General features: G+C 44.2%; 3 protein-coding genes and 1 non-coding gene across 4 annotated transcripts; 1 reads left to right on the forward strand and 3 right to left on the reverse strand.

The window, feature by feature from the left end:
• Positions 1 to 3,022: 3,022 nt before the first annotated feature.
• LOC129856791 (H-2 class II histocompatibility antigen, E-S beta chain-like) lies at positions 3,023 to 4,301 on the reverse strand. Its single transcript, XM_055924504.1, has 4 exons — positions 3,944 to 4,301; positions 3,536 to 3,817; positions 3,172 to 3,285; positions 3,023 to 3,078 (listed from the first exon to the last, which is right to left on the reverse strand). Exons 1-4 carry the CDS (start codon positions 4,191 to 4,193, stop codon positions 3,023 to 3,025), a joined length of 702 nt encoding a protein of 233 aa, XP_055780479.1. The 5' UTR covers positions 4,194 to 4,301.
• A 3,111-nt stretch (positions 4,302 to 7,412) lies between these two features.
• LOC129857010 (H-2 class II histocompatibility antigen, A-Q alpha chain-like) lies at positions 7,413 to 10,790 on the reverse strand. Its single transcript, XM_055924866.1, has 4 exons — positions 9,026 to 10,790; positions 8,549 to 8,812; positions 8,139 to 8,420; positions 7,413 to 7,952 (listed from the first exon to the last, which is right to left on the reverse strand). The coding sequence occupies exons 1-4, from the start codon at positions 9,081 to 9,083 to the stop codon at positions 7,822 to 7,824; spliced, it is 735 nt and encodes a 244-aa protein (XP_055780841.1). The 5' UTR covers positions 9,084 to 10,790; the 3' UTR covers positions 7,413 to 7,821.
• Positions 10,791 to 12,246: 1,456 nt separating this feature from the next.
• On the forward strand, positions 12,247 to 12,319 carry trnat-ugu (transfer RNA threonine (anticodon UGU)). Its single transcript has one exon. It is a non-coding gene; the product is annotated as a tRNA-Thr (tRNA).
• A 183-nt stretch (positions 12,320 to 12,502) lies between these two features.
• ino80c (INO80 complex subunit C) lies at positions 12,503 to 15,209 on the reverse strand. The gene is made up of 5 exons (XM_055924867.1): positions 14,882 to 15,209; positions 13,817 to 13,933; positions 13,611 to 13,722; positions 13,336 to 13,403; positions 12,503 to 13,244 (listed from the first exon to the last, which is right to left on the reverse strand). The coding sequence occupies exons 1-5, from the start codon at positions 15,098 to 15,100 to the stop codon at positions 13,113 to 13,115; spliced, it is 648 nt and encodes a 215-aa protein (XP_055780842.1). The 5' UTR covers positions 15,101 to 15,209; the 3' UTR covers positions 12,503 to 13,112.
• Positions 15,210 to 22,134: the final 6,925 nt, after the last annotated feature.

Raw genomic sequence — 22,134 nt, forward strand, 5'->3', positions numbered from 1 at the left:
TGATGCACCTGTACTGACCTCGCCTTCTGGATGATAGCGGGGTGAACAGGCAGTGGCTTGGGTGGTTGTTGTCCTTGATGATCTTTATGGCCTTCCTGTGACATCGGGTGGTGTAGGTGTCCTGGAGGGCAGGTAGTTTGCCCCGGGTGATGCGTTCTGCAGACCGCACTACCCTCTGGAGAGCCTTACGGTTGTGGGCGGAGCAGTTGCCGTACCAGGCGGTGATACAGCCCGACAGGATGCTCTCGATTGTGCATCTGTAGAAGTTTGTGAGTGCTTTTGGTGACAAGCCGAATTTCTTCAGCCTCCTGAGGTTGAAGAGGCGCTGCTGCGCCTTCTTCACAACGCTGTCTGTGTGGGTGGACCAATTCAGTTTGTCCGTGATGTGTACACCGAGGAACTTAAAACTTTCCACCTTCTCCACTACTGACCCGTCGATGTGGATAGGGGGGTGCTCCCTCTGCTGTTTCCTGAAGTCCACAATCATCTCCTTTGTTTTGTTGACGTTGAGTGTGAGGTTATTTTCCTGACACCACACTCCGAGGGCCCTCACCTCCTCCCTGTAGGCCGTCTCGTCGTTGTTGGTAATCAAGCCTACCACTGTAGTGTCGTCCGCAAACTTGATGATTGAGTTGGAGGCGTGCATGGCCACGCAGTCGTGGGTGAACAGGGAGTACAGGAGAGGGCTCAGAACGCACCCTTGTGGGGCCCCAGTGTTGAGGATCAGCGGGGTGGAGATGTTGTTACCTACCCTCACCACCTGGGGGCGGCCCGTCAGGAAGTCCAGGACCCAGTTGCACAGGGCGGGGTCGAGACCCAGGGTCTCGAGCTTGATGACGAGTTTGGAGGGTACTATGGTGTTAAATGCTGAGCTGTAGTCGATGAACAGCATTCTCACATAGGTATTCCTCTTGTCCAGATGGGTTAGGGCAGTGTGCAGTGTGGTTGCGATTGCGTCGTCTGTGGACCTATTGGGTCGGTAAGCAAATTGGAGTGGGTCTAGGGTGTCCGGTAGGGTGGAGGTGATATGGTCCTTGACTAGTCTCTCAAAGCACTTCATGATGACGGAAGTGAGTGCTACGGGGCGGTAGTCGTTTAGCTCAGTTACCTTAGCTTTCTTGGGAACAGGAACAATGGTGGCCCTCTTGAAGCATGTGGGAACAGCAGACTGGGATAAGGATTGATTGAATATGTCCGTAAACACACCAGCCAGCTGGTCTGCGCATGCTCTGAGGACGCGGCTGGGAATGCCGTCTGGGCCTGCAGCCTTGCGAGGGTTAACACGTTTAAATGTTTTACTCACCTCGGCTGCAGTGAAGGAGAGCCCGCAGGTTTTGGTAGCGGGCCGTGTCAGTGGCACTGTATTGTCCTCAAAGCGGGCAAAAAAGATATTTAGCCTGTCTGGGAGCAAGACATCCTGGTCCGCGACGGGGCTGGTTTTCTTTTTGTAATCCGTGATAGACTGTAGACCCTGCCACATACCTCTTGTGTCTGAGCTGTTGAATTGCGATTCTATTTTGTCTCTGTACTGGGACTTTGCCTGTTTGATAGCCTTGCGGAGAGAATAGCTACACTGTGTGTATTCGGTCATGTTTCCGGTCACCTTGCCCTGGTTAAAAGCAGTGGTTCGCGCTTTCAGTTTCACGCGAATGCTGCCGTCAATCCACGGTTTCTGGTTTGGGAATGTTTTAATCGTTGCTGTGGGTACGACATCGTCAATGCACTTCCTAATGAACTCGCTCACCGAATCAGCATATTCTTCAATGTTGTTGTTGGACGCAATGCGGAACATATTCCAATCCGCGTGATCGAAGCAGTCTTGAAGCGTGGAATCAGATTGGTCGGACCAGCGTTGAACAGACCTGAGTGCGGGAGCTTGTTGTTTTAATTTCTGTTTGTAGGCTGGAATCAACAAAATGGAGTCGTGGTCAGCTTTTCCGAAAGGGGGGCGGGGGAGGGCCTTATATGCGTCACGGAAGTTAGTATAACAGTGATCCAGAGTTTTGCCAGCCCTGGTAGGACAAGCGATGTGCTGATAGAATTTAGGGAGTTTTGTTTTTAGATTAGCCTTGTTAAAATCCCCAGCTACGATGAATGCAGCCTCAGGGTGTGTGGTTTCCAGTTTACAGAGAGTCAGATAGAGTTCGTTCAGGGCCATGGATGTGTCTGCTTGGGGGGGAATATATACGGCTGTGATTATGACCGAAGAGAATTCCCTTGGTAGATAATGCGGTCGACATTTGATTGTGAGGAGTTCTAGATCAGGTGAACAGAATGACTTGAGTTCCTGAGTGCTGTTATGATGATCACACCACGTCTCGTTAATCATGAGGCATACCCCCCCGCCCCTCTTCTTACCAGAAAGATGTTTGTTTCTGTCTGCGCGATGCGTGAAGAAACCAGCTGGCTGCACCGACTCCGTTAGCGTCTTTTGAGTTAGCCATGTTTCCATCCCTGATGTCTCTCTGGAATGTTACCCGTGCTCGGATTTCATCGACCTTATTGTCAAGAGACTGGACATTGGCGAGTAGTATGCTAGGGAGTGGAGCGCGATGTGCCCGTCTCCGAAGCCTGACCAGGAGACCGCTACGTTTGCCCCTTTTACGGAGTCGCGTGGGCTCAGGTCCATTGTATTGGGTGGAAGGCAAAACACTGGATCCGTTTCGGGAAAGTCATATTCCTGGTAGGAACGGTGGTTAGTTGACGTTACTCGTATATTCAGTAGTTCCTCCCGACTGTATGTAATGAAATCTAAGATCACTTGGGGTACCAATGTAAGAAATAACACATAAAAAAACAAAATACTGCATATTTTCCAAGGAACGCGAAGCCAGGCTGCCATCTCGCTCGGCGCCGGAAGTCTGGGTACCAGTCTTTTTAGCTGACATTCCACTACTTGACCTCCTTGGCATATGTGACGGAAAAGGCAACAAGGATTGGAGTGTTAGCTAAAATGACCTGAACCCACTTAATTAGTCTGGGTACCAATCACAACCTTCAGAAGGCAGACTGGTGTGAACCACTAGATGGTGCCATAACTTTCTGGCAGCGCCATGGTCGGCACCAACACTCGTCCTTCTGAAAGAGAACGAAAAAGATAAAGTTGCATTTCAAATTTGGACTTGAAAAGTATTTGCTTGTTTTGACATAGAATAGCCTGTGTCTCCTCACCAGTAGATTTCTTCCTGTAGTAGATCAGTCCAGCTGCTATAAAGACCACCCCCAGCAGCAGCCCACAGGCCCCGATCACCATCTTATTCCTCTCAGGACCAGGCATGGAGGGGTCTGTAATTACACAAACAATTAAGACATACATCTTATAATAAATAGACTTATAAACCCTCCCTCCCAAGCACTCGTATCTCATTCAGACACTCCAAGTCCACACACACACACACTTACCCCAGTCATACATACACACACACACACACACACACACACACACACACACACACACACACACACACACACACACACACACACACACACACACACACACACACACACACACACACACACACACACACACACTTACCCCAGTCATACAGTTTGGGCTCAGTGAGGCTGAAGTGCTCCACCATACAGGTGATTCTCTCTCCAGGTGTGGGTGTGTACTCCAGGTGCGAGTGGATCTGGTAGGTCCAATCCCCATTGACCAGCTCCTCTGTGGAAGTCACATTTGAGGTCACTTCCTGTCCGTCCCTCAGCCACGTCACTCTGATGGGTTTGGGGTAGAAGTCGTAGGCGCTGCACACGAGCATGGCCAGGTGTCTGGTACTGAACGGCTCCACTGACCTCAGCCTGATGTAGGGCTCAACTGGAGAGGGAAGAACATACTGGGTTCTTCAGGGCTCGCCTCATGCTCTTTTCATGACGTTCATCTGTCTCATCTAGTATGTACTCCTCCTTATCACTACCATTGAGTATGTACTCATACACTCACCTGCCTTATCTAGTAAGTACTCATACACCACAGGAACGTTGCTGCTACAGTATTTCTTCATTTCTTCTCTCCTCGCGGCCAGAAAAGCAGTGCCTTTGCAGGCCGTTTCAGTGAAGTTCTTCATCCATTGTGTGTAGACTGTACATTTCTCTGTTGTGCTGTTGTATTTTCCCAGTAACTTCTTGTTGCCGTAGACCTGCAGCAGAAACTCAATATCACGGGGATCCTCAGAGCTGAACCGACACCTCATCTCAAAGTGTCCAAAATAGCCATCTGTCAAATAAACAGTCACAAACAAGATGATATCTGGAGGTCTCGTTTCTCCTCTTTCATAATATCATCTGATCAACAAACCAGAGAAAACAAATACATTCTGTGGATTTCACTCTTTACGTATCTTTGTCTATAGAAATACAAGATGGAATAATTATTTATCAAAATACACACATGTTTAGTGCACGATTACAAGAACACAGAGGATGACACACTTTGGCCACTATATACTTAAAACAAGGGTGAAATTGTGGTGTAGATATTGGGGGGGGGGGGGGGGGGGGGGGGACATCAGACAGGGGTCCAGGGGGTCCTCCCCTGGAATATTTTTGAACATTTTAAAATTAATTTCCAGCGATTATACACAGCTTGACATGACTTATTATGCCTCTCTTGAGGGTTATTGTGAGGGATATATGGAGGGGTATTTTGAAAACACAGTATAAGTGGAAAGTTGAAGGCCCCCCCCCCCCCAAAAGAAGAAATGTATATCATTTTTAGGGATAACACATTTTGGGGGAAAACAGCTAAGAGAAAAATGTGCAGGTTTATACTGCTATTCTACACATTTTGTCATGAATCAGAGACAATTTTGAAGTTTGACAGGTAATTTCTTGCAATTCTACACATTTTGGGCAGAGAAAAAAAATGCTCTTTTATAGCTCATCTCATGCTATTCTTCAGATTTTTTCCCTTTAGTTTTAAAACAGGTTTCCTGCTACTCTACACATTTTGACATGAGACTGAGAGAAAATGTTGCTATTTTATAGTAACTGTCCAGTGAAAATCTCACTTTTAAAAGTGAATCTTCTGTTAACTCATACTGTTAACTCGTATTTGTGGCCAAAGCATAAATTGGAGGAGGGAAAAAACACACAAAAAACTCAGACGGTTTAAAAATGCTTGCTATTTTCTCATAGACGATGATGTCATCCTCCTGAGGAGGGAAAAAACTGTATGGAAAACGATTTCACACTTATTGTAATTAATTATATATCATATTTCATAGAAATCTGAAAACACTGGACAGTTACTTTGAAAGTAAAATTTGGGCAAAACCCCCAGCAAAAACAGCTTTAAACTGTATAACTGATCAACCCACCATCATACCAGGTCATGTAATGTTTAAAAAAAACAAAAATTGATGAATAAGATATTTGGCTACAGAAATGGCATTTCTTACCAATCTCTACAGCTTCTGTCCAAAAACAAATCCTGTGAAATTATATCAATACATACTGGAGTTATTCCTAAAGAAAGAATGTACTTTTCACTCCATACATTTTCCCTGACACCCAAAATTATTAGTTACATTTTGAATGCTTAGCAGGACAGGAAAATGGTCCAATTCACGCACTTGTCAAGAGAACACGTGGCCTCTGATCTGGCAGACTCACTAAACACAAATGCGTAATTTGTAAATGATGTCCGAGTGTTGGAGTGCGCACCTGGATATCTGTACATGTTATGGTGCCGTCTGCTTTGCATAATATAAGGAATTTGAAATTATTTATACTTTTACTTTTGATATAAGCATATTTTAGAAATTACATTTACCTTAAGTATATTCAGAACCAAATACTTTTAGACTTTTACTGAAGTAGTATTTTACTAGGTGACTCACTTTTACTTGAGTAACTTTTTATTAAAAAGGTATCTATATTTTTACTCATGTATCACAATTGGGTACTTTTTCCACCACTGGACTTGAATCACTTCAGTCTCTCTGTACAGAGACCATAAACAACAGGATTCATGTTGACTATCTCACCACTACAAGTGTCTATAATGGCAGTCATTTTGCAAAGCTCAAGACGATAACTGAGACTTTGGACTGACTTTGTGTATCTTGATCAATTCAAAGTCATTCTGTGGTTCCTGTCAAACCTGCACATCTATAGGACAGGAGCAGATTTTTACTCACCTACTCCAGACAGAGAGGAGAAGAGAAGCAATAGGTGGATGGACGAGAGAGTCAGTACATACATGTTTACTTCTCAGAGCGAGAACAGAGTTCGATACCTCCTTCTGTGTCTCTATGTGGTTAATGTTGGCCTGTGTCTATAACAGAACAAAATGAGGAATCAGGTTGGATGGACCAATGTCAGTCCAGTAGCGAAACAGCTCTAAAGTCTTTCAGGAAGTCCTTTGTTATATTGCTATGCTCTCTCTCTTGCTAAGCATATCACAAAGCACTGCAATTCATGACTGATGTGCAATTACATTACCAGCTAAAATATTGCAATCAAATTACAGATTCTTTTGAAAAACTAGATTACTTCTTGAATTACTTTTAAATTCAGAAAGGATGTTTGTGAGAAAATACATTGACACTTTGTTTTCTCAATTTCATTCAATTCAGCATTGAAAAATTGCGCAAGTTTAAGTTTGTCCTCCTGAGCGAGTTTGACCGCAAGTCAGAGACCACTATGACACACCAAATGTGTTGGATGGATCCTTTGTCTTTTTCTAATGCCTCTTTAAAAGGGAAAGTATTGCAAAAGTAACTGAACGTAATCTGTTAGTTTGGGTAATTCAAAAGTTACGCTACGGATTACAATTTGACACTTAACTAGTAACAGATTACATTTAGAAAGTAACCTACCCAACCCTGTTTATGATTATTGATTTGACACCAGGCAAAGTCCCATACCAATTATTGCATACAATAAAACTCTTATTCCGGTCACTGTGTGTAAATATTAACCAACCTACTACTTTACAGTCTTGTTTGGGTTTCTATGGTATTGGTCCCACAATAGCTCAGACATGCTCTCCCATTCTCACACAGTTTCAGTACATTGTATAAATACTTCATACTTCCTCCTGTTTACCACACAACTGATAATTAGTATTAAATGGTGAAATGACATTCAAGTTTGTGATCTACAATTGATGACTGAGGGGGGAATTACCCACTTGCAGTGTACAATGTAAGACGGGAACAATTAATGAATGCGATCCATTCATGTGTCTATTATTGTTAAACGTCTCAGGTTGGGTGCATATTTATGATACCTTTGATTGTTCCGAAAAAATATGTAATATTTTATTGACAGGAAAAAAATTGAACTGTTACAGAGTTGTTAATAATATTATTTGCACTGGCGTACTACACACCTCCCACCTCTGGGGGCCTCAACCCCCCCCCTCCAAAAGAAAAGGTGGGGACCCCCTGGAGATCAGCCCCCCCCCCCAGATAACATATGAACATGTCATAAGCCATGGCAAAAATGTTTAAAATTACAGGAAATTAGCTGCTAAACTTCAACATTTTCTCTCAAAATGTGTAGAATAGCAGGAAATGTGCTTAAAAATGCACATTTCTCTCTGTCCCATGGCAATATGTGTAGAATTGCAGGAAATTAGCTTTAAAACAGCAACATTTTCTCTCAGCCTCATGGCAAGATGTGTAAAATAGCATGAGATTAGTTATAAAACTGCATATTTTTCTTTGCCCCATGGCAAAATGTGTAAAACTGTACAAAGTTAAGTTCCCCCCCTCAACAAAAAATATGAAACTGCGGTATGCCACTAATTCTTTGTCCCATTGTTTACCTACAACTGCAAAAGAGGATTTTTTTAAATTTCATATATGTCACAATTCAGTTGAACTGTTGTCCTTTGACGTACAGGAATGTTCCGGTAGCCACTCCCAACAGTCCCAGAGTCAGGCCCACTCCACAGAATACAGCAGGACCAGCACTGGACCCACTCACCTCACGTACCTTATACTCTGGGGGACAAGAGGAGAGCGGTGCCATCAAATCATTGAAGAAATACATCTTTCAACTATTATATATTACAGTGGCAATAGTTCATGAGGAAACATTACCCTGAGTTTCAGATTTTCTTATATCTGAGCGGCTTCTAAAGACCCAAGAATTTAATAAATACCCTATTTAGAGAAACAGTTTCTCACCCCAGAACCTGGTTTTGGGGTCCTCCAAGGCTGTGTGCTCCACAGTGCAGGCATAGACATCCCCCTCCTGTGGAGTGAAACTCAGGCTGGAGAGCTGGTGGAACGTTCCATCTTCATTAGGATAGTACCGACTGAGAGACGCTCCCTCAGTCACCTCCAGGCCATTCTTGGTCCAGTTGACTTTGACAGGCGGGGGGTAGAAATGATTAGCAAAGCAGATAAGGGTGTTCTCCACCCCCAGCTCCTCCTCATCCCTGGGGTAGATGGTGCTCTCAGGCGCATCTGGGGGGGGGGGGTACAACCACTAGCTTTAAAAATCAATCTCTCACTGTAATACATAGGCATTTTTGTCACTTATTATTTCACTTCATCTTCGTTTTAATTATTGTCAAAAAGTTGATTTCCTCTACCTTTTACCTCAGGTGGACCCTTTTCTTCTAATATCCAAAGAGCCAAGGCATCCCGACACAATCGTCTGCCTTTAACGGCATTCTTGTAGAAGTTACGGACAGTAGAGCTTGGGAATGGCCCCAGGAACTCAGGCAATGTCCAAACTTCCTGTCCACTCTGGAAGTCAGCATATACCACTTCCTCCCCATCCACCCGAAGCTCTGCCTCCGCCTCCACCTTTGTCTTCTCAAGACAGCCCAGCACATAGACGGTCTCATGAGGAACTGGAAACCCAAACAGATAACATACTGGTTCAGTTGAGTGATAAATACACCAAATCATTAACATCAGCTTCAATCTTTACAAAGTGATTGAACCAAATACTGGTTCAAGGTCTATTTTAAACCGTTACCACACTTCATATACCCAGCACCTTGAATAAATTAATATGACCCTAGCCCTAATTCAATTGGCTTTAAAATCAATAAAAGACTTACTTTCTGCCGAAGTGCAGACGACCGCAGTGAGAACGACAATAGCCACACAGAGTTTCATCTCTCAGTTCCTGAGCGTGCGGTAGAACTCTGCCGAGAACAAGGCACTGACAACTCGTGCTGGTCCTTCCTCTCGTTTATAGATACTACTGCTGAACATGCATTACCTAGACTTGAACCAATCAGAACATTTATTTCACTCTTACTGTATCCAGGAGGAAACAGTTTACAGACCAGAGGCCTAATTTATAAAACTGGGCGGAGGATTCACGTTAAAAGGTAACACAGAAAGTGGTTACACACAAAAATATTCTGATTTAAAACAGTACGTATGCACGTCCCACGCCGGTTTCCCGTTATAAATCACAATCAACTCGACATTTGGCGCACGTGAGCGAGCGTCTTGACTGCGTGACAACAAATCGACAGAAAGGCAATAAAAAGAAGCATTTCACCCAGTGTGAAATGGAAGTTCTTGTAGGGGAGGATGAAGCAAGAAAATATATGGTTTGGTGGACACACTGTGGGCATTACATGTGGCGGACGCTGTCAATGCTGCTGGCTCAGAAATGAAAAAGTGGTCCGACAAAAGTGGAGGCCAAAAGGTGCATAGCCTTACACAAAGTGTTTGTGCCACGGGCGGCGGAAAGGGGACACCGGAGCGACTTGCCAGTATTATAGGGGAATCCCTCCTGAGTAGTGACGGAGGGGGACACGGACATGCAAGACGCACCGGATGATCCAGGTATGTAAATAGTATTCACACGTTTAAAAAGAATAAACCAGACGCATTCAAGTTGTTTAAACATTTACTCATTCTATTGTTTTTAGTCGCTGCGTGTTCCAGTGGGGTCGGTGGCGCTGCGGCGCGGGAGCTGAGTGTTCCAGCGGGGTCGGCGGCGCTGCGGCGCGGGAGCTGAGTGTTCCAGCGGGGTCGGTGGTGCTGCTGAGCAAGAGCTGAGTGTTCCAGCGGGGTCGGTGGCGCGGGAGCTGAGTGTTCCAGCGGGGTCGGTGGCGCTGCGGCGCGGGAGCTGAGTGTTCCAGCGGGGTCGGTGGCGCTGCGGCGCGGGAGCTGAGTGTTCCAGCGGGGTCGGTGGCGCTGCGGCGCGGGAGCTGAGTGTTCCAGCGGGATCGTGACGCTGCGGAACAGGAGCTGAGTGTTCCAGCGGGGTCGGTGGAGCTGCGAAACAGGAGCGGAGTGCGCCCAGCCCCGGCGTCTCCACTGCTCCACTCCTTGTGCGTCCCAACCCTCCAGCGGCCGTGTCCTCACAGATGCAGTTCTGCAAACGCAAAGAGACACCAACGCTATTAACGAGGTTGCCAAGGTTTTGAAGTGCAGGCACGGCTTGGTTTCTGCAGGTGCTTCTCTATAAAGCTGGGCCCACTACAGCACAGAGATCCAAGAGAACAGCTCTTGGTAAACGGAACCAGCTCATAAGCTACTCCTTATCATTGGCCAGTAGATCTTGCTGGTCACTGAAAAGTCGCTCTCCGAATTCTTCCATTCGCCAAATCTTCCAACAGTGCCAAAGCAGCCATTACGCATTGTAATTGCATGCGTTTTAATACCCATCCATTTGATTGTCGAAGCTACCCAATTGCATAACACCTTCAGGTGTGGTAATTACCCTGATTGTAACTGACAATGACAGGGCCATTATCACATGGACAGTTCTGCGCAACGAACATGTGATACCCGTATCTGCCCGACTGAGGCATCGTAAACGGTATCAGTTTAAACATAATTTGGCCTGTTCACCTTATTATTTATTAGAATACATTTCATAACATGCATGTGTAACAGTATAACTTTACGGCGTCCCCTCGCCCCGGCGCGAACCAGGGACCCTCTGCACACATCAACAACGGTCGCGGCCCTTGCAGAGCAAGGGGAACCACTACTTCTAGGTTTCAGAGGAAGTGACGTAACTGATTGAAACGCTATTAGCGCGTACCTGCTAACTAGCTAGCCATTTTACCTCCGTTACAGATGTATTGTTTAATAATTACAGATCCAATTAAATATGATTCCCGATTAAACTGGACAACATGAGGGGTTCTTTGCAAAAAGATATCTCCGTTTGTATTCATCCTAAATCATGTTTTTTTGTGTGTGTGAACTCCAGGGAACTCATATCATGAGGTAATATTTCGATTTATTTTAGACAACGGTATTAATTTCAAAGCGTTTCTTGAGTTTCATCCTTCTGCCATCGGAGTCGCAGTTTCTCATTTCTCTAGTTTGTGTGTGTGCATGTGGGCCAAAGTGTCCATGGAGGACCGCACATTCTCCCATCGAGTTTTTTATAAATCAAAGTTTGCTTAGAAAGTGACATACGCCACCTTTTGTGCCTAGCAACATTTACGTTTATAAATGAGGCCCCTGGAGAGGAGGACTCTGGTGAACTAAGCAATATATTTAAGCAATAAGGCACAAGGGGGTGTGGCATATGGCCAATATACCACAGCTAACAGCTGTTCTTATGCGTAACAAAGCAGAGTGCCTGTATACAGCCCTTAGCCGTGGTATATTGGCCATATACCACAACCACCAAGGTGCCTTATTGCTATTATAAATTGGTTACCAACATAACTCGAGCAGTAAAAATACATGTTTTATCATACCAGTGGTATATGGTCTGATATACCACGGCTGTCACCCAATCAGCATTCAGGACTTGAACCACAGTTTATAATCCTGTTTTAAACACTTTATACCACCAGGAGGCACTGTCACACCACCTACTGTATTTCTCTATTTAGAAGGCAGGATAAATCCAGTCTTCTGCTATTGGCTTTTTGATACACCCTTTGAAATCTTGTTTTTTCCTGGCCCAGTCAAGAATTTCATCCTCAAAGCTGTCTGTGAATGATCCAACACAGTTCAAACTAGAATGAAAGATAACAGATCTACACAGAAACACAAGCAGAGATCCAGTACAAGCATAATCTTGTGTCTCTCTGGGTAGCTCGGTGTAATCTTTCTACCCAACTGTCATTGATAAGCCTAAACCTTGTCTTGGGTCTTAGTACATCTCAATGTGGTACTCACTTGATATCATTTACAATGGCGGTTCTGAAGGCTTTGTGGGATCATACCGGCAGCTATCGTTACTTGTGTTTATATAAGGAGTCTGACATATTACTGAGGTGTGGCATCTGCATTGTAGCCAGTAGGGGTGTGGTAATTAAATAGCATAGTCTCTGAGTTGCTATACAAGTAAGGCTCCATAGCTCAGTGGTTAGAGCACTGGTCTTGTAAACCAGGGGTCGCGAGTTCAATTCTCGCTGGGGCCTGACATATTTTGGCCCAGCTGATTTGTGACCCTGAGGCCAGTAGCACCTGTTGTCACACAGCAGCAGCCATTGTACTGTTGCTCTCTAGTTAGCCAGCAACTCAAACTAACCCAGAAAACACATGCGGAAGTCTCTTCTCTACCTCATCTCCCTGTCTTGCTCCAAAGACAAAGAACAGCGTCCTAAAGAGAAAGTCATCTTTTAAAGCTGTCAAATCTCCTTACAGCAGGTCGTAGTACAGAGTGATTACAAAATGTGCCACAACTAGTTTGTTCAGTAAGGATGATAAGTATTTTGTTTTTTAAATACATTTAAAACCGGTAACAATATGTTGTAGTGTTATCTTACAGAGGGCAGAAAACAAGTAGCAACACTATCATCATACAGCAACATGACAAACAGAAATATGATTTCAGACAGATCAAGGAGCAATCATAGGAAGCTCAAGTTTTTCACTCAATTGTTTTTCCTGTAGACAGCCAACTCAGATCTGTGTAGACAGTAGCCAGGTCAAAAGGTCTGTGTAGACAGTAGCCAGGTCAAAAGGTCTGTGTAGACATCCCCATCAAGGCGTCAGCCAGATTGTGAGTGATAGTCTCTCGACACTAGAGGCACTTCCCTTGTTGTCGAAAGGGGGCCCAAGGTATCCATTGGTTCCCTCTCTCTGTAAGTCCCGGTTGGTCCCTCTCCGAGAGTCTGACACCTCCTAGACATTGTTCCCCATAATGGTCAATGTCCCTCCCAGGCCAGGACAGACACTGGCTGAACTCCGATCTCCCAGCAGGCCTTGCGGTCAGGGCACAATGCAGGTGGCCTTGCGGAGCGCCAGGTAACCGGTGACGGCGTCAGTGGGGAGCAGGCGCAGGAAGGAGAACTCCTCAGATGACGTGAACCTCAGCTTGGTCTGGGGGTCAGTGTAGTTCGCCTGACACATGGACACATAGCATAATGCAGAGTGAGTGTATGACAACAGCTCATAGAGCGTCCATAAACATGTGTGTGTGTCAGTTACTCACAGGGAGTCCAGAGATGTCTGAGTATTTCTTGGCTGGCTTCAGGGAGGGAGGGGCATCAATGCTGTAGTCTGAACACAGCAGGCTCAAAGGTCAAACTCAGGCAATCAGAGAAGGCTTAGAAAGAATCAGGTCAGGTGTAATACTACACAGAGACGTAGCTTACACAGCCTTCTGTTAAAATCCCCAAAATGGCTATTCATTTTCACTGTAAACATCTTTCAAAGCAGAAACATTGACCCAAAACATCTTTCACACACAAAGTCAGACCCACTCACAATTGGGGTCATTGATCTTCCAGGGTAGAGTCCGTTCCACTGCCAGAATCTGTTTCAGGTTTTTCCAGGTCCGGTTCTTCTTTCCTGCTGCAGCTCCCCCTATCCCTGAATGCTGTAGAGTAAAAAGTGGGGAGAGAGGAGTGAGGCGAAGACAAGTGAGGGAAAGACAGTTATCATTTCACAAGTGTTACCCTCAGTCTGCTCACCACAAATATCAGGTCTTTGAAGGGCAGGGGTTTGGCTGCTGGTTCCGTTGTGGCCGGACCTACAGCGTCAGACACGCCCACTGCCTTCCCCTCAGACACCGCCTCCACTGCAGTCACCTACAGGGTCAGTTTAGCAGAATGCAACGTTTAGATAGAAATATGCTATGTTTATACAACATGCCTCTCTGACATGTAAAATAAGTGATCACGTAGGCTCTATTCATGGCATTTCTATCTGCAACTTTGTTTGGCAACTTGGCCCAGGGGACAGCTCAGCTGTTACATAACTAGCTAGATCAACCAGTTTGGACAATGTGCAGCCAGCATTACAACCATTATGTAATCTCCTGACTAAGTTTGAGTGATCTTTGGTGTTTAGAAAAACAAAAGAGATTAGAGTTTGACTGCAGAACATAGATCAAAGTTTTCACTGGGACTGATCTGCAGATGACAAATACAAGGTTAAAAAGTGGTGAAGTGAGGCTTTAACCGGGCACTCTAGTCATGGACTGTTCTCTCTGCTACCTCAAGTCTAGGTCCAAAAGGCTTAACAGCTTCTACCCACAATCCATAAGACTCCTGAACAGCTAATCAAAGGGCTACCCAGACCCCTCTTTTACGCTGTTGCTACTCTGTTTATTACCTATATATAGTCACTTTAACTCTACATGTACACATTACCTCAACTAACCGGTGCCCCCTGTATATTGTTAGTTGATATTTATTTATTGTTTTGATATTTTACTGCTGCTGTTTAATTATTTGTTACTTTTATTTTCTACTTCTTACTTAACTTCTTAAAGCATTCTTGGTTAAGGGCTTGTAAGTAATCATTTCACTTTAAGGTCTACACCTGTTGTATTCGGCGCATGTGACAAATACAATTTGATTTAACTATTTTTTTGTAATGGGAGGACGGACCCCTTACCACGACCGACAAAATTATTGGTACTGTATCATCGAAATCAGATCAACATGTTAATTGGTCTGTCTATTCCTCTGCTTATGTAGTAGCTTTCTAGCTAGCTAACCAACTAACTAACTAGCTAGCTTCGGGGAAACTACCTGTGCTTGTGTCGGGTTTGCGATGGGCTGAAATTTCTTCTTCTTGCTGTTGTTCCCACTGGCCAGTACAGCAGGAGAAGTGGCGGTGTTAGCAGGTCTCTTCTTACCGCGATGCCCGGCCAGGATAGAAGCCAACACCAACGTCTGTGTTTTACCAGCTGGTGAAGCCGTTACCCTGACGGCCCCTTCTACACCCGGGCTATGGTTCGGAGAAGCCATTTCTCTGTAAATGATTTACGCAACAAAAACGGTTAAAATGTTCATAAACACATGTTCTATTGTCATTGAAAATACTTTTATCGTAATCACTTCCGGGTCAAAACTAATTCTAAGGGCCTTCTTCTTTATGGTATTATGGCAGACTACAACCTACTAGTGTTTTTTGCCGCCACCTACTGTTGGGCAGCCTACTATTCTGCATTATTAATTCATTACGCAGTGAAGAATTTCCCTACCAACTAACCCAACATCCATTAAAACCTCACCACCACAAGATCCCACAAAACCCAAAAGGAAACTGACAACTTATATCTGATTCCCAATCAGAGACAACGATAGACAGCTGCCTCCGATTGGGAATCAAACACACCAACATAGAAACAGAAAACCTAGAATGCCCACCCTAATCACACCCTGACCTAACCAAATAGAAAAATAAAAAGGCTCTCTAAGGTCAGGGTGTGACAACGATACTGTCTTTCCAAGCTAGTCGAAAGACTTCCAGTTTGGTGTGGCGCCATTTCCGTTCCAATTTTCTGGAAGCTTGCTTCAGAGCTCGGGTATTTTCTGTATACCAGGGAGCTAGTTTCTTATGACAAATGTTTTTAGTTTTTAGAGGTGAAACTGCATCTAGGGTATTGCGCAAGGTTAAATTGAGTTCCTCAGTTAGGTGGTTAACTGATTTTTGTCCTCTGACGTCCTTGGGTAGGCAGAGGGAGTCTGGAAGGGCATCAAGGAATCTTTGGGTTGTCTGAGAATTTGGGGTCTGAGCAGATTATTTGTTGCGATTGCAAACGTAATAAAATGGTGGGCCGATAGTCCAGGGTTATGAGGAAAAACATTAAGATCCACAACATTTATTCCATGGGACAAAACTAGGTCCAGAGTATGACTGTGGCAGTGAGTAGGTCCGGAGACATGTTGGACAAAACCCACTGAGTCGATGATGGCTCCGAAAGCCTTTTGGAGTGGGTCTGTGGACTTTTCCATGGGAATATTAAAGTCACCAAATATTTGAATATTATCTGCTATGACTACAAGGTCCGATAGGAATTCAGGGAACTCAGTGAGGAACGCTGTATATGGCCCAGGAGGCCTGTAAACAGTAGCTATAAAAAGTGATTGAGTAGGCTGCATAGATTTCATGACTAGAAGCTCAAAAGATGAAAACGTTTTTTTTTTTTTTTTTGTAAATTGAAATTCGCTATTGTAAATGTTAGCAACACCTCCGCCTTTGCGGGATGCACGGGGGATATGGTCACTAGTGTAACCAGGAGGTGAGGCCTCATTTAACACAGTAAATTCATCAGGCTTAAGCCATGTTTCAGTCAGGCCAATCACATCAAGATTATGATCAGTGATTAGTTCATTGACTATAACTGCCTTTGAAGTGAGGGATCTAACATTAAGTAGCCCTATTTAGAGATGTGAGGTATCACGATCTCTTTCAATAATGGCAGGAATGGAGGAGGTCTTTATTCTAGTGAGATTGCTAAGGCGAACACCGCCATGTTTAGTTTTGCCCAACCTAGGTCGAGGTACAGACACGGTCTCAATGGGGATAGCTGAGCTGACTACACTGACTGTGCTAGTGGCAGACTTAACTAAGCTGGCAGGCTGGCTAACAGCCTGCTGCCTGGCCTGCACCCTATTTCGTTGTGGAGCTAGGGGAGTTAGAGCCCTGTCTATGTTCGTAGATAAGATGAGAGCACCCCTCCAGCTAGGATGAAGTCCGTCACTCCTCAACAGGCCAGGCTTGGTCCTGTTTGTGGGTGAGCGCCAGAAAGAGGGCCAATTATCTACAAATTCTATCTTTTGGGAGGGGCAGAAAACAGTTTTCAACCAGCGATTGAGTTGTAAGACTCTGCTGTAGAGCTCATCACTCCCCCTGACTGGGAGGGGGCCAGAGACAATTACTCGATGCCCACACATCTTTCTAGCTGATTTACACGCTGAAGCTATGTTGCGCTTGTTGACCTCTGACTGTTTCATCCTAACATCGTTGGTGCCGACGTGGATAACAATATCTCTATACTCTCTACACTCGCCAGTTTTAGCCAGCACCATCTTCAGATTAGCCTTAACGTCGGTAGCCCTGCCCCCTGGTAAACAGTGTATGATCGCTGGATGATATGTATTGTATAACGGCACAATAATTTCTTAAATGTAGGTTTTTATTTTATATAGGCCTACGCATAATTCTCTAATATTCAAATGGGTGCTTTGAATGAATCATCACCTTAGAAAGCACTCTCCATTCCGTTGTGTTAGTCTTTGAAACAACATCCACAATGACCATGTTTTACACTCAGTTTCAACCTGTTGTTGAACTTCTTTCTTCAAATTGAGTTTTAAAAGCAAATAGTGTTTTGGTGTGATTTTCCATTGCATTTGCATGGATGTCAGAGTGGTTGGAGGGACAGTAGAGCCCTGAGTACCAGGCCATTAGCGACCTGATGATCGTTAGCGAGTTGGGTACTACTAACACATGTCCAGAGTGCAAAAGAAGAGATTACACACACACACACACACACACACACACACACACACACACACACACACACACACACACACACACACACACACACACACACACACACACACACACACACACACACACACACACACACACACACACACACACACACACACACACACACACACACACTAAAAAGCAAATGGTCCTATTAGTAACTCAGGGAGACTAAGGTCTGTCCCCATTCTACCCTGGTATAGAGTTTCTATCCACCTCTGTGACATGATATATGTCTTAGTGTTCGTGACCATCTGAAAACATTCAGTGAGGTTATTATCTAATCTTCTTTGCCACTGCCTTCAGGCAGCAGAGGAGTTCCTCAGGCAATACTAATGTCAATAATTCCCTTTCTACTGTACCTAACAGGTACCTGGGGTTAATGTGCCAAATACGGTAAAGAACAGAGTCAGGGCTGTGGTTACTACTGTGTAATGCCGGTGTTACTAAGGACTGTGGTACTGTACATGCTTACGCTGTGGTATGTCAAACAGACTTATACCTTTCACAAACATCTGTTACAGAGACTTGCCTGCAGGAGAGCCATCAGCTCACAGCAGCTCCCCCAGAGAAAGACCTGTCAGCATCCAGACGTCAACACAGGATGAAGATAATATAATAATACATAATATATACATAATATAATATATACATGCCATTTATATAGGCCAGATGTGGAGTAGGGTTTGTGTGTGTGAATGTGTCTGCACAACAGTGTTGCTTGTTGTGTATCTGTGAAGGAAGGAATCTGTTGAGACAGAGGAAGCCTCTGACATCTCATCCATATTACATCACCAGCAGGATGCGGCTACATGCTACACATAAATAAGGCATTGCTGGAGACTGGTGCCAACATGCATGAATGTTTTATAAACAAGGTTAAACTGTGAGCTGTAACTTTGGGGCACTGAACACCCCAGCTTCCCTGTCTTTAACGGACACATCAACTGTCAGATAACTGACTTCAAGAGACTTTTACATCAGAGCTATCTTGTTTCTATTCAAACATCAGCTGCACTCCAGCTGGAGATATACAATACATGTTCCTGGGTGCTACAGAGGGCTCTGTACTACAGCTGGAGATCTACAATACATGTTCCTGGGCACTACAGAGGGCTCTGTACTACAGCTGGAGATCTACAATACATGTTCCTGGGTGCTACACAGGGCTCTGTAATCGTAGTATTGATTAGATGCTCTTGCTTTCTAGTGGTCTAAATGAGTAAGGAGGCCTTGTTTTCATTAAAATATATCTGCGTGTCAATCTTCAATTTACATCAATCAATACAGGACTTGCAGGCAATTATGAGATGCAGGTTGGGATTCTATTGTGCCAAATAGAATACCTCACAACATGTTACTAGGAGCCTTTCTATCCAGGTATTACTCAATGAACACAATCTCAGTGTCACTCGAGTGTGAGAGAGGAGGGCCATGGCATGCGTGCAGCCGCCTCCCATATATCTCCAATCCAAAATTAAATCTAGAATCGTCTTCCTATTTCATAACAAAGCATCCTTCACTCATGCCGCCAAACTTACCCTCGTAAAACTGACTATTCTACCGATCCTTGACTTCGGGCGATGTCATTTACAAATTAGCCCCCAACACTCTACTCAGCAAACTGGATGTAGTCTGTCACAGTGCCATCCGTTTTGTCACCAAAGCCCCATATACTAACCACCACTGCAACCTGTGTGCTCTCGTTGGCTGGCCCTCACTACATATTCATCGCCAAACCCACTGGCTCCAGGTCATCTATAAGTTTTGCTAGGTAAAGCCCCGCCATATCTCAGCTCACTGGTCACCATAGCAACACCCACCCGTAGCACGCGCTCCAGCAGGTATATTGCACTGGTCATCCCCAAAGCCAACACTTACTTTGGCTGCCTTTCCTCCCAGTTCTCTGCTGAAAATGACTGGAACGAATTGCAAAAATCTCTGAAGCTGGAGTCTTATATCTCCCTTTCTAACCTTAAGCATCAGCTGTCTGAGAAGCTTACCGATCACTGTACCTGTACACAGGCAATCTGTAAATAGCACACCCAACTACCTCATCCTCATATTGTTACTTATCCTCTTCCTCTATTGCACCCCAGTATCTTTACTTGCACATCATCATCAGCACATCACTCCAGTATTAATGCTAAATTGTAATTATTTTCCTTACTCTTCTACATTTGCACACACTGTACATAGATTTTTCGATTTTTCTTTTCTTTTGTGTTATTGACTGTACATTTGTTTATGTGTAACTCTGTGTTGTTTTTGTCACACTGCTTTGCTTTATCTTGACCAGGTCGCAGTTGTAAATGAGAACTTGTTCTCAACTGGCCTACCTGGTTAAATAAAGGTGAAATAAAATAAATTAACAAAAAAATAGACTTTGTTCTTGAAGGTTGTGATTTAAAAGCGGATTAATGTCACAGAGTTGATACAGTCTTCTGCTCCACTGACTCTGTAGATATGAGCCAAAGATCAGACCCAGAGCCTGCAGCACCACCCCATCGATCTGTGTCAGGAGGCCTTCGACTGGCGCCGGATATCAGTGAATGATGTGTACGGTGATATGGCTGGCTCAAACGTGTGTATGTCTGAGCTAATGGGTTGGGGTCAAATCCATTTCAATTCCAGTCAATTCAGAATGTAAACCAGGTTCCAAATCCCCATTATGCTCATTAAAAGGCATTGAAGATCATTGGAATTTCAGGGTACTTCCTGAATTGACTGGAATTGACACCGAACCTGGTGTGCTGTCTGCGTGTGTTCAACGGAGGTGTCTCACAAGGTGTGTGTGTGAGAGAGATATAAAGATTGATCACATCTGATGTGTGTGCTTGTGTGTGTGTGTTTGCCCCCAGGGAAGAGAGACCAGACTCAAAGACCATCAGCTCATATTTCACACTCAACTCTGGTGTCATTCCATATCAGTGGACACTGAGGGGGAGAGACAGCTGGCCTAGGAGAAGAATGGCTAACAGAATGTGAGGTCTACCCTATTGAACCTTTATGCACCTATAAGTTGCTCTGGATCAGAGTGATGCGAGTGCTAAATGACTGGATTATAAGTGTGTGGCCAATAAGCACTATGAGACCAATAAGTGTGTGGCCAATAAGCACTATGAGACCAATAAGCACTATGAGACCAATAAGCACTATGAGACCAATAAGCACTATGAGACCAATAAGCACTATGAGACCAATAAGCACTATGAGACCAATAAGCACTATGAGACCAATAAGCACTATGAGACCAATAAGCACTATGAGACCAATAAGCACTATGAGACCAATAAGCACTATGAGACCAATAAGCACTATGAGACCAATAAGCACTATGAGACCAATAAGCACTATGAGGCCAAAAAGCACTATGAGACCAATAAGCACTATGAGACCAATAAGCACTATGAGACCAATAAGCACTATGAGACCAATAAGCACTATGAGACCAATAAGCACTATGAGACCAATAAGCACTATGAGACCAATAAGCACTATGAGACCAATAAGCACTATGAGACCAATAAGCACTATGAGACCAATAAGCACTATGAGACCAATAAGCATTATGAGACCAATTAGCACTATGAGACCAATAAGCACTATGAGACCAATAAGCACTATGAGACCAATAAGCACTATGAGGCCAATAAGCACTATGAGACCAATAAGCAATATGAGACCAATAAGCACTATGAGACCAATAAGCCCTATGAGACCAATAAACCCTATGAGACCAATAAGCACTATGAGACCAATAAGCACTATGAGACCAATAAGCACTATGAGACCAATAAGCACTATGAGACCAATAAGCCCTATGAGACCAATACACCCTATGAGACCAATAAGCACTATGAGACCAATAAGCACTATGAGACCAATAAGCAATATGAGACCAATAAGCACTATGAGACCAATAAGCACTATGAGACCAATAAGCACTATGAGACCAATAAGCACTATAAGGCCAATAAGCACTATGAGACCAATAAGCACTGTGAGACCAATAAGCACTGCGAGACCAATAAGCATTATGAGACCAATAAGCCATGAGACCAATAAGCACTATGAGACCAATAAGCACTATGAGACCAATAAGCACTATGAGACCAATAAGCACTATGAGACCAATAAGCACTATGAGACCAATAAGCACTATGAGACCAATAAGCAATATGAGACCAATAAGCACTATGAGACCACTAAGCACTATGAGACCAATAAGCACTATGAGACCAATAAGCACTATGAGACCAATAAGCACTATGAGACCAATAAGCACTATGAGGCCAATAAGCACTATGAGACCAATAAGCACTATGAGACCAATAAGCACTATGAGACCAATAAGCACTATGAGACCAATAAGCACTATGAGACCAATAAGCACTATGAGACCAATAAGCACTATGAGACCAATAAGCACTATGAGACCAATAAGCACTATGAGACCAATAAGCAATATGAGACCAATGTGAGGTCTACCCTATTGAAC

Source organism: Salvelinus fontinalis, chromosome 6, assembly GCF_029448725.1.
Source record: "Salvelinus fontinalis isolate EN_2023a chromosome 6, ASM2944872v1, whole genome shotgun sequence".
Classification (NCBI taxonomy): Eukaryota; Metazoa; Chordata; class Actinopteri; order Salmoniformes; family Salmonidae; genus Salvelinus; species Salvelinus fontinalis.

Bases quoted from the DNA above. Each gene is read 5' to 3' on its own strand.
- LOC129856791 (XM_055924504.1), bottom strand. From the start codon at position 4,193: ATGAGGTGTCGGTTCAGCTCTGAGGATCCCCGTGATATTGAGTTTCTG. The intron at 3,286-3,535 runs GTAAGTGTGTGT...GTGTAATTACAG, and splicing joins GCCCAAACTGTATGACTGGG to ACCCCTCCATGCCTGGTCCT. The intron at 3,079-3,171 runs GTGAGGAGACAC...GTTCTCTTTCAG, and splicing joins CTACAGGAAGAAATCTACTG to AAGGACGAGTGTTGGTGCCG.
- LOC129857010 (XM_055924866.1), bottom strand. From the start codon at position 9,083: ATGAAACTCTGTGTGGCTATTGTCGTTCTCACTGCGGTCGTCTGCACT. The intron at 8,813-9,025 runs GTAAGTCTTTTA...TTGGGTTTCCAG, and splicing joins CGTCTGCACTTCGGCAGAAA to TTCCTCATGAGACCGTCTAT. The intron at 7,953-8,138 runs GTGAGAAACTGT...CTTGTCCCCCAG, and splicing joins CCCCAAAACCAGGTTCTGGG to AGTATAAGGTACGTGAGGTG.
- ino80c (XM_055924867.1), bottom strand. From the start codon at position 15,100: ATGGCTTCTCCGAACCATAGCCCGGGTGTAGAAGGGGCCGTCAGGGTA. The intron at 13,723-13,816 runs GTGAGCAGACTG...TTTACTCTACAG, and splicing joins TCAAAGACCTGATATTTGTG to CATTCAGGGATAGGGGGAGC. The intron at 13,245-13,335 runs GTGAGTAACTGA...TCCATGTGTCAG, and splicing joins CAGACATCTCTGGACTCCCT to GCGAACTACACTGACCCCCA.